Source organism: Canis lupus, chromosome 9 (assembly GCF_048164855.1).
Source record: "Canis lupus baileyi chromosome 9, mCanLup2.hap1, whole genome shotgun sequence".
Classification (NCBI taxonomy): Eukaryota; Metazoa; Chordata; class Mammalia; order Carnivora; family Canidae; genus Canis; species Canis lupus.
In genome coordinates this window covers 48,007,673-48,019,897 of record NC_132846.1, presented here as the reverse complement: position 1 = coordinate 48,019,897, position 12,225 = coordinate 48,007,673, and the positions used below count along the sequence as shown (strand labels likewise).

The following is a 12,225-nucleotide window of genomic DNA, read 5'->3' as shown; positions in this document are numbered from 1 at the left end:
CAGACGGAAAAACTATTCCTAATTTTTCAGCCCTCCTGTACCCACATGCCTGCCATGGTGTCACTGTGAATGGAATGCAGTCTTCCTTCTCTTGGGGGGGGGGGGGGGGGAGGGCCTCAGCTATGTGGTTTGCTTCAACCAATGGCAAGTGGCAGAGGTGACAGCATGCTAATATCAGGCCTAGGCCTTAAAAGGTCATGCTGCCACTGTCTTGCTCCTCTACCCAATAAAAACATGTTTTCAGCTAGCCCACTAGTGGAAGAATGGAATACATGCAACAGAGCTACCACAGCCAAGTCAGAGCAGCTAAGTCAAATGACCTACAGACATGGGGGGGCGGGAGGGAGAATGATAAATGATTATTATTTTTAAGGCAAAGTTTTTTTTTTTTTTTTTTTAAGACTTTATTTATTTATTCATGAGAGAGACAGACTGAGAGAAGAGGCAGAGACACAGGCAGAGGGAGAAGCGGGCTCTATGCAGGGAACCCAATGCGGGACTTGATCCCGGGACTCCAGGATCACGCCCCAGGCCAAAGGTAGGCACTAAACCTCTAAGCCACCCAGGGATCCCCAAGGCACTGAGTTTTAAGGTAGTATGTTATACTACATTACTGTAACAACAGCTAACAGTAGACATAACAGTAAAACAATATAAAATTATGAAAACACAAAGAATAATTTAAAACAGCATGGAGTATACTTCTTCCTTTCCCTCTGCCGCCCACTTGTGCACTCTCTCTCTCAAATACATAAGATAAAAAATCTTTTAAAAACTTAAAAATTGGGCAGCCCGGGTGGCTCAGTGGTTTAGCACCACCTTCAGCCCAGTGCCTGATCCTGGAGACCCAGGATCGAGTCCCACGTCAGGCTCCCTGCATGAAGCCTGCTTCTCCCTCTGCCTGTGTCTCTGCCTCTCTCTCTCCCTGTCTCTCATGAATAAATAAAATCTTTAAAAAATAAAATTAAAAATTAAAAAACCCCATAAAGTACTATTAAAACTCTACAAGTGAAGAAAAGTAAAAAGAAAAATATAAAAGTTACTTTAATCTCTAAATCCCATTTCCTGAGGGTAAACACTATTAGCCTTTTTTCAGTCTTTTAAATATATCAGGATTGTATATACATAGACAACCATACATAGCTCCCTTCCTCCCAAAGGATACTGCATTATGGCTTTAAATCTTGCTTTCTTATTTTTTTAAAGATTTTATTTATTTATTTGAGAGACATAGAGCACACAAGTGGGGAGGGTGCAGAGGAGGAGGGGCAGACTCCCTGTTGAGGAGAGCCCAACGTTGAACTTGATCCCAGGACCCTGAGATTATGACCTGAGCCAAAGGCAGATGCTTAACTGACTGAGCCACCCAAGAACCCATAAGTCTTGCTTTCTGTATTTAGTATATAACTTCTAACATTAAAAAAACACTTGGACATATACAGATGTCAGTCTGTATACCTCAGTCTATTTCAGTCTTTCTAAAGGTTGTACAATTATCTATTTTATGAATGTACCATAAGTATTTGAAAGTGTTCTCTTTGATGGACACTTAAGTTACTTCCAACCAGCATTCACTATAAACATTTGGCAGAACATTCTATATGCACAAATATAAAATACATAGTTGATTTTAATTTCCAGGAATAAAACATAAGAAGCTCACACCCAAATGTTAAGAGGAAAACACTGATGTTCAAAACTTCACCTGCTTTTTTCTGCCAAAAAACACAGGAAGCACATGATAATAAATTTGTACTGGAATAAAAAGAGTAAAAAAAGATCACTGCATTCCAGACAAAGGGTTTTCTAACACTTGACCAGATTTCTCCGGGTACAAGCAGTCTTTACCTCTCCACTTCCCCTAAATGACTGGGTTTACAAGATTAAGGGCAACTAACACATGCTCCCAACTTTTCCTCTCTCTTTCACTATGTCTCATTACCTTCTGCTTTTCTGTCTTTTTCCTTCCTCCCAAATCTTCCAAGTTCTCATCAAATTCTTCCTCAACTCTTAGAGCAACTTCCACCTGCTTTGTTGATAACCTTGCTCCATTAATTATTCCTTCTTGATGGTCTCTTCAAAGGCCTTCTACACTGGCTCCTTCCCCTCAACCTTAGAAACACAATTACATCTTCTATCTCCTGGAAACAACTTTCCTCAGGCCCACTCTCCTCTTAGGTCACTGCTGCTCTGCCTGTGAGACAGAGGAGTCTCTGCAGTAGTAGGTGATATTTTTACTGTATCTCTCCTCCTTCACCTTCTTCTCCTGGCCACACTGTAACTTCCACTGCCAGCAAAAGCAAAACACAGACACACTTTTCTCCCTTTGGAGCACTGCTTCTGGCCCTACCATTCTACTGAAGCTGCTCTCTTAAATGTCACTGAAGATGTCCAAGGCATCATTAGTCCTTATCTTTGGCTTTTAGAGCATTTGGTTTTCTCCTTCTTGAAACTCTGCTTTTCTAGTAACCCAACAGAAAAAAAAAAAAAAAAAAAACACCCCCCCAACGTCTACAAAGATATATCAAACTGATAAGAGGGCTAACTGCTTGGTAAGGTATTAAGATTGGAGATGACAGTTATAGTGAAATTTAGCTTTATCTACAATATTTAAGTTTCTCCAGCATAATACATTAATGTATTACTTGTACAATTAAAAAATTTTAAATATGGAAATGAATATCATACCCAGTCACAAAACAAGAAATTAAAGTATATAGCTGGGGATCCCTGGTGGCTCAGCAGTTTAGCACCTGCCTTCGGCCCAGGGCATGATCCTGGAGTCCCGGGATCAAGTCCCCCATCGGGCTCCCTGCCTGGTGCCTGCTTCTCCCTCTGCCTGTGTCTCTGCCTCTCTCTCTCTCTCTCTGTGTCTCTCTCATGAATAAATAAAATCTTAAAAAAATATATATATAACTAAGAAAAACACAAGAAAAGTCCAAATAATCACTAATAGCTATTAGTTAATAAACCAAGATCAAAATAAAACAAGAGGGCAGCCCAGGTGGCTCAGCAGCTCAGCGCCGCCTTCAGCCCAGGGTGTGACCCTGTAGATTCAGGATCGAGTCCCATGTCAGGCTCCCTGCGAGGAGCCTGCTTCTCCCTCTGCTTGTGTCTCTGCCTCTCCTTCTCTCTGTGTCTCTCATGAATAAATAAATACAAGAGGTTATTTTTTGCCTATTAGTTTCATACACACATAATAATGAAGGTGTAAGGAAACGGATACCTTCACACTACTAAAGGAAATATAAATTGGTATAGCCTTTTTATGGGGGAATTTGGAGCCAGCCACCAAAATTTAAAGGCATACATGCTTTGACTTAGCAATTCCATTTTTAAGAATATATCTTACAAAAATATTCACAAAGATGATCTCTGTAAGCAATGTTTGTGACAGAAATGGAAATAGTCTAAAGGACACCCTTTTCTGAGTATCCATACAGAGAATACTGTACAGCCACTTCCCAAACTGACATGGAAAACATGTCTTGATACTGTTAAGTGAAAAATCCTGGCTATCCCCATTTTCTTCTCTTCCCTTTACTGATGTCTCTTCATTTTCTCACTCTCTAAACACAGGAGTTGACAAAGTTCTCTCAACATCTTCTCATTCACTCTTGTTTGAACCATTCATTCATTTCCAAAGTTTCAACTACCACTGCTACGCTTTCAATCTTGCACTTCTGATCAACCTTTCCCCCAAGCAGTAGTACTTTACTTTGAAACTTATGCTGGGAATTTCTACCTGTTTCACAGGTCCCACCAACTATAAATAACACATGGGCCACAGACAAAACTAAATGTTCTTCAAATAAGAAAAACATCTCCTTCATTCACCTTTCCTTCAGGCTTAAAACTTCTCTCATCAGTTGCTAAAAACTCTGATTCTACCTCCAAAGCCTCTTGTCATTCAGTTCTCTTTCCTGATCTGTTATCAACAATACCACAATTCAGACCCTCATTATTTCCCAGCAAGATCACAGCAGTATCTGCTTAGTTATGCTTTCCACTACCTCAGTTCTCATCACCCAAATTCATCTTGCACAATGCTGCAAGCCTACGGAGCCACAGCTCTGATCACATTATTTTTATGCTCAAGAACTTTTGTGATTCCCCAGTGATCACTGAATAGCATACATATACCTTTTATTTTTTTTTAAGATTTTATTTCTTTATTCATGAGAGAGACACACACACAGAGGCAGAGACATAGGCAGAGGGAGAAGCAGGTCCCATGCAGGGAGTTCGATGTGGGACTTAATCCAGCATCCCGAGATCACACCCTGAGCCAGAGGCAGATGCGCAACTGCTGAGCCACCCAGGGATCCCAGCATACAGATATCTAAACCAGCCACTCAAAGCTATCCTTGCCCTAGTCTGCCTTTCTAAACTCATCCTCCTAATACTCTCCCCCATTTTTACTCCATGTCCTAGTCAATCTAAATGCCTAAAGTTTGATAAAGATGCCCCCCCCCATACTTATGTCTCAAAGCCATTCTTTGTGACAAGCCCACTTACAGAATCAACTCTCCCATCTGTGTTTGCTGAAATACCACCATCCTTAAAAGGTTCAATCCAAATGCTATCTCATCCACAAAGCTGTTCCCTGATTCCCCAGCCAGGTTTTCCTTCTTCTTAACTCTCCTTACACTTTGATTGTGCCTCCTCTGAATCTGGTAACAAGAATGCCTTGGATGTGGCTTATTTATACATTTGTCTTATCTCACCTCTAAACTATAAGGAAAGGAGCTCTGAGGAAGGCAAAGTATCTTACACATCTTTATGTCCCCTTAGTGCTCTGTGGCAGATTAGGTCAATGCCCAAATGCATCTGTACTGAATGATCGAGAAGGACCCCAAAATAACAACAAAAAAAGCGGCAAACGCACTGTAAAGGAATAGTACAATTCTTTCAGTGAGTTAGAGCAAGATTCCTCTGTGGTAAGTGCTCAATAACTCTTTGACTACTAAGATTTTTTTTTTTTTTGACTACTAAGATTTTAAATAGGAGTAATGGCTCTCCACTCTCTAAATATTTCTTCTATTTCTACATCTACTGAAAACTCTCTTGAACTAGCATCAGTTGGAAGACAACAGTTTGTAAGCAAACAGGGATGTGGAGAAGTTCTCTTAGTACTATGCATTTAAGATGAGAAAAAGAATCACGATAATGATCATAATTACATGTGTTTGAGTTTCTATAAGTTCTAAGTGGGTACTAATTTAACATCATTCCAAAATACTTACAGGAGTAAATGAGAGCTGGAAAAAGAGTTTCATTCCTCTCCTGTGCTGTTTCAACCAGCATACGAAGTGGGCCTTTTGGACACAAAACAGCCACTAAATCTAGAAAGAGAAAAAAAATATCTGGAAAAGTATATTGGCTAAACTTACAAATGAGTGTGTTAGGGAAGAATTAACCAAGGGAAAAAGGGTTAATAATGTCTTGTTTACAATAGCAAGATGTTGAATGAATATGAAATAAACAGCAGGTAAACTGGTGGGGGGAAAAACAACCTAAACAAAATAAACAAAACCACACAGAAGATCCATGTGAATTTCATTTGGGTTTTGCCTACTTTATGTTTACAATGGATCATGATGAAGTTCCAGTAATGTCTTCCCAGTTTGAAGAAAAGAGGCAGAGATAATGACAGGAGCAGTTGTCAATTTCCAACAGGCAGAAACAAAGACAAGTCATTTCTGAACAAATCATTCTATGAGCCACAGATGGAAGCTTAGAATGAGAGGAATTTAATACAGGGGATTACTGAATTTTTCAAAATATGAACAGGAGAGTAACAGAGACGGATTCCCTCTCCTTTTTAAAAACTGTATGTAGTACTTAGGGATACTTGAGTTAAAGGACAGTAAATTTAAAACAAAATAATAAATCTTTTTTGGATGAAAAAATTTAATATTTCTTTGGTTCTCCTGTCAAATGCACTTCACATAACCAGGTCTTAGAATACATGTGGTGAAAAGTGGCTTATTTTACAGAAACAGCAACTCAGAGCAGAAACAATTTGCCTAAAATTATTCTTGATTTTACCACCATCTCTTTCCATCAACTGTAATCTTTCTCACATTTTCTGTGCCATAAAAATTCAGAATACAGAAAATTTCAAACATTTAAAAATATTGAAACAGGTGTAGCTAAGTTTGTGAAGATTTCACAACTTGTATTGACATCATTCAGACGCATTTAAGTAAAAACATAAAAACAAAAAAAAAAACCAAAAAACCTCACACTTGCAAGTGGTCATGTCTCCTTGAATACTACAACTACTACTACTAATATAATAAAACACACAAAGAATTCTCTGCTCTCACTGCTTCCACTTTGATTTGTTTTGGATGAGAAAAGGGAGATTTGCTGTGCTCTGAAATAAGATTTTCAACCTGTTTGAAGCTGCACGTCCCAGAACTCTTTTGGTTTAACGCCATGCTGCCCATTATAGAATTGCTAAGTGATAAATTCCTTCATTTTTAGAGCAACTAAAGTGAATTGTTTTGTTTAAAAAATTTCAGAACCTGTGTGACATATTAAAAAAATCTTCAGACCTTGTAAAAATGGAGTTGAGAATTACTACTCTAAATGGTGGATATAAAAGTCTCTTTGGGACACCTGGGGCTCAGTGGTTGAGTGCCTGCCTTTGGCTCAGGTTGTGATCCCAGGGTCCTGGGATCGAGTCCTGCATCAGGCTCTCTGCAGGGAGCCTACTTCTCCCTCTGCCTCTCTGTCTGTGTCTCTGCTTCTCTGTCTCTCATGAATAAATAAATAAAATCTTTAAAAAACAAAAACGAAAAGTCTCTTCCTTTAAAGGAACTCAAAGGTCTGTAGAAATAATCATTTGTACCATGTATGGAAGCAAGAGTGTTGATGGAAGAAATACTGAAGTAGAAAGAATACTGGACTTGGGATTCAGATTCTAATCAAACAGTGTAAGCTTAGGAAAATACTTTACCTCTCTAAACTTCAGGTTTATTAGCAGTAAAACAGGAATTACTGCCTTGATTACAGGATTATATATTTTTAAAAATAACGGTTAACATTTATACTGTCCTAAATGAATTATACGCATTTTTTCATTTATCTTCACAATAACTAAGACTTAAGGGATGAACATTGTGTCTAGAGTCACACAGCCAATTATAGGAGAGGAGCCTGGCTTTGAACCAAAGGCTGCCTCCAGAACTGGCACTCTGCTTTTGTTTTTGGAAAAAAAAAAAAAAAAGAACCAGACTCTTTATTGTAATTCACCCCTAATGTTCGATGATAGAAATACGCCACGTTCCATTTAATTAAATTTTAACTTGAGTACGTCACAATGGTGCTCTGTGAGGTCTGTAGCCTGAGGCTGGTAGGGATGGTGAAAGTCCCATTGAAACTCTTGTTCAAGAGCCTGGCATCATATACTTTTACAGGTGAGATGGTCACTATTAACAATGTCTGGAAGTCCATGATGGACAAAATGAGGCCTGTACTGTGGCTTCAGTATGTGAGACATGTGTAACCTTGACATACACTTTTTGAGTATCCGTGAGGCCGGAGACTGTGTTATTTTCCTCAAGGAGGAAAAATCTTGGATAAGTAATTGCTGTTGCTATCATTGGTGAAACCAGATGACTACACCATGGTGATGTCCCAATAGTCTGTAAAAATGCACAGGGAGCCAACTGTTGGCTAGAATAAGATGACTGGCTAAAGTTTATCTAATTTTGCTGACTCCTCGATCCCACTCTGATCAAGGATGTCTGGATTAGGGCAGCCCTGGTGGCTCAGCAGTTTAGCGCCTCCAGCAGCCCAGGGTGTGATCCTGGAGACCCTGGATTGAGTCCTACACGTCAGGCTCCCTGCATGAAGCCTGCTTCTCCCTCTGCCTGTATCTCTGCCTATCTCTCTCCTCTCTGTGTATTCTCATGAATAAATAAAATCTTAAAAAAAAAAAAAAAAGGATGTCTGGATTAAGGCATGAAAAGATGGAGCTCTTCAGTAAGCTTCATCATACATAATTCTGATGCTGTCCACACAGTGTACTAACTCCCACTGCTGTTCATTCATTTGATCCCAAAGGGCTCCCCAGGTAGCCCCAGGTCTGAGAGAGGGGTGAGCTCCTCTAGTACGTTGTCAACTAGCAAGAGAGTGAGGACAGAAGAGGCCACCTCTCTAGAAGGCCCCGACTTAGCTCTGTCCTGTAGCAGGGACAGCATTTCTGTCTTAGCAGGGAGGTCCCGGTAACTGTCCTGAATTTGTAGAATCCTGCCTCTATACCCACAAAAGGATGTGGAGCTTCACAGGCTCAGGGCCTGTGAGAACCTGATTCCTGGAGAGCTATATATGCACTCTTCAACTGCCTCTCTAGCAGTGTACAGCATGGGACTGAGGAGGGCAGTTTCTCATACCAGAATCCATGAGCAACTTCTGATCATCATGGGTGGTCCAGGGATTTCAGGTGTGAGAGGAAGTTGCTATAGCTTCTACAGTGAATGATTCTCTGGAGGCAGGGAGAGGGGACATTAAAGGAAATGACTTCTATCACAATTTGGACAGATTCTAGATCCTTTTATTACACAGGGCCCCAATTCAAGATTGGTGAATGTTTAACAGTATAAATAGGCTTACATAAAATTGTAAATGAGGAAATGTTGCCTCCAGATCCCAAAAAGGCCTAAAAGATACTGGGGTTGTTTTAACATTGTGGTTGTAGGGAGATTCCATTGTTATTGCTATTTCTTGTCAGTGTCAGAGATACAGAAGACCAATTTTCAGGAATTCAAGTGGAGTGGCAAAGCCTTGTACTATGTACAGGCAAATGCCCACCCTCTTTTTTTGGGGGGCTCCTGTGTGAATATTTTTATGTCTTCAATGAATATGTCAAATTAATCTTTTCAGAGGATAATATCATCAATGTGATGTTATACTTATGCCCCTGGAGAAAGTTGGATGTGGTTAAGATCTAGCCAACAAAAATTGTACATAATGGTAGAGCTGCATAAGAATTCCATGAGTAGCCATGTAAAGATATAGTGTGTCCCTCTGATGGTGAGGGCAAACTGTAGCTGCTGAAAAAGGCACTGAATAGAACATATTAGTAAAACGTCTGACTGCAGAGTATTTACCAGCTACTGATTGGATGGAGGTCAGAACTAGCCAGATTAAAGCTATGTAGTAATAGATGAGTATTCTGCAAACCATCAAGTACTACATAACCTAAGATCTTTACGAAAAGCGCAGAGAGTACTTGACCTCTATAGTTCTAGGACTGATTGCTCAAATATGAGAATAGAACTAATTTAATTCTATTATTTCCACGGACTTTTTCTTCATCAGTCAAATGGCAATGATGAGGATTCTTACTACAGGTCACCTGACATTTCAATAAGCATTTGAATAGGGATAAAATTATAATATAGAGGCTACATACTGACCTCTAAAATTGGATCTCTTTCTGGCTTTCATACAGGGTGATAGCCACAGAGTACACATCTATACAGCTGCTTTTCTCATTCAAGACAAGGGTACACTGTGTTCAGAACCCATGTGACACAAGTTGTTAATGAATTTGAATTTCACACTACCCAAAAAAAGTTTTCTTTTTAAAAGAATAAATCTACCCAAGTTGCCTTATAAAAAGTAGGTAACCTGATTTTTATTTTAAAAACTAATGAGCAGGCAGCCCGGGTGGCTCAGCAGTTTAGCGCTGCCTTCAGCCCAGGGTGTGATCCTGGAGACCCGGGATCGAGTCCCAGGTTGGGCTTCCTGCGTGGAGCCTACTCCTCCCTCCGCCTGTGTTTCTGCCTCCCTGTCTCTCTCTCTCTCTCTCCGTGTCTCTCCTGAATGAATGAATGAATGAATGAATGAATGAATGAATGAATAAATAAATAAATAAATAAATATATAACAAAAAAAAAAACTAATGAGCATTTTATGTGTGTGGAGAAGCACTCTGCTAGTGCTTTTCAACATAGGTTCTGAACTATTCCAGCTCTGGAAGCACTGTGTCTGTTTTCAAAGAGGAAACCAAAGCTCAAAGACTCTGAGACATTTTCTTAGCATCACAAAGATGGCGTGGTGGACGCAGGATTTAAATCTAAGTTTTCTGACCAGAAGTCCATGGATCCTTCCACTAATTCATCACTGGCTTAAATTGGGAGGCAGTAAGAAAAGATCTTTAAAGAATTTAACCTCAAAAAAATGGAAATCTTTATATGAAAAAGACACTATAGCTAATTAATTATTTACTGAAGAGCTATGGGATGTAACTGTTATCACTTTCCTAAGTCAAGATAACTGGAAAAGGAAGGGAAACACACCAGTGAGGTACTTCTGTGATGAACAAAATGTCAGTCTTGAGTTTTACCATATACTGAAATCACAGCCAAGATGAGCCACGCTGTCCATTCTGGAAGGTACTTGATAAATACCAGGGCCATGAGGGCACTGATCATAATGAGATATGCCTGCTGGAGTCGCAGCGGCCCTTTCCAGTGAATTGCAATCATTCCCACCACACCAAAATTCCAGATCAGGAGCGCAACAGTAATGTAGTCCATGGCAACATTGTAGGTTTTAAACACCTCCCTGAAAAAAATTAAACAGAAATCTAAAAATATTTGTGTACAGTAATTTTCATCAAAATGTTGTTTAATGGTTCCTTCAAATTATTCATATCCTACCTTCATGATTTTTTACCATATCTTATATCAAACTGTGCTGTTATTTAACAGTTTTCTTTAAATTAATTCACTTTTTCCCTCAAGTTGAGCTTACTTTAACAGAAAACTCAGTGTCTTTCATATAAATGGGAAACCAGTATCATAGGTCATAGCTGTAAAAATAAGTACAAAAACTAAAAAAAGGCTATATACCATTGAAAATGCCACAATGAAAAGGAACTCTAGGGATGTCTGGGTGGGTCAGCAGTGGAGCATCTGCCTTCAGCTCAGGATGTGATCCGGGAATGCCTGGATCTATTTCCACATCGGGTTCCCTGCATGGAACCTACTTCTCCCTTTGTCTATGTCTCTGCCTCTCTCTCTGTCTCTCATGAATAAATAAATCAAACCTTAAAAAAAAAAAAAAGAAACCCTAGTTTAAAAATATCTGAAATCAGAAAAATAAATATGCACAATAAATTTTATAGCTGGACATATGTTATTTTCATAAAATGAAATTTAGTGCGGCCATTAAAAAATATAATGCTAACCACTCTTTTTTTTTTTTTTTTTGTAAAGACTTTATTTATTTATTCATGAGAGACAGAGAGAGAGGTAGAGACACAGGCAGAGGGAGAAGCAGGCTCCATGCAGGAAGCCTGATGTGGGACTCGATCCCAGGATTCCAGGATCACGCCCTGGGCCAAAGGCAAGCATTAAACTGCTGAGCCACCCAGGATCCCAATACTAACCAGTCTTAAATATACCAACTACAAACTATATGTGGTAACAACTATAATTTAAAAGTATTTCATCAACAGAGTACATGGCTTTAAGTGACAGTTATATAGCTCAAAAAGTTAATTTCTGAAAAACAGACCAAATATTTCACCACTTACCCCAAGTAAATGAATGAGAAAAAGAACAGCAACAATAGAGATGAGATAATAAGCCAGGCATGAATGACCTAGAAAAGAAAGCATTTCAATATAATTAACAGATCTCATAACCTTAAAAAAAGGTAAATGTCTTACTTCAAAAGCAATATATTATTTCTGCATATGTTATGCTTTTCAAATGGCAAAACTCAAACTGACTTTGGGATCAGTACACACTTATATTGGAACTCTTTGGTACTGAACTACTCAGAATAGAAAATAGAAAATTAAAAAAAGGAAAGAAAAAAAAGAAAGAAAAGAAAAAAAGAAAGAAAGAAAGAAAGAAAATAATAAATAAATAAATAAATAAATAAATAAATAAATAAATAAATAAATAAATAAAAAAAAAAGAAAATTCATGGGGTGCCTGGATGGCTCAGTGGTTGAGCATCTTGTCTGTGGCTTAGGTTGTGATTCCAGGGTCCTGGGATCAAGTCCCACATCAGGCTCCCTGCATAGAGCCTGCTTCTCCCTCGGCCTGTGTCTCTGCCTCTCTCTGGGTCTCTCATGAATAAATAAATAGAATGAAAGAATGAAAGAATAAAAGAAAGAAAAAGAAAGAAAGAAAGTTCAGCAAGACATATATAGAACCTTGTTCCTTTCAAAATATGTGAAATTTAAAAAATAAT

The 12,225-nt window shown here is 38.8% G+C and overlaps 1 protein-coding gene across 5 annotated transcripts in view; it reads right to left on the bottom strand.

Annotated features, from left to right (window-relative positions):
• The window catches only part of PSEN1 (presenilin 1), a 79,389-nt gene that overhangs the window by 24,325 nt on the left and 42,839 nt on the right, over nucleotides 1-12,225 (bottom strand). For all 5 annotated transcript variants that reach the window (XM_072839228.1, XM_072839231.1, XM_072839229.1 and 2 more), the window contains exons 6-8: nucleotides 11,558-11,625; nucleotides 10,364-10,584; nucleotides 5,247-5,345 (exon numbers count right to left, since the gene is read on the bottom strand). In XM_072839228.1, coding sequence (XP_072695329.1) covers nucleotides 5,247-5,345; nucleotides 10,364-10,584; nucleotides 11,558-11,625 — 388 coding nt within the window. The remainder of the gene's footprint in view (nucleotides 1-5,246; nucleotides 5,346-10,363; nucleotides 10,585-11,557; nucleotides 11,626-12,225) is intronic.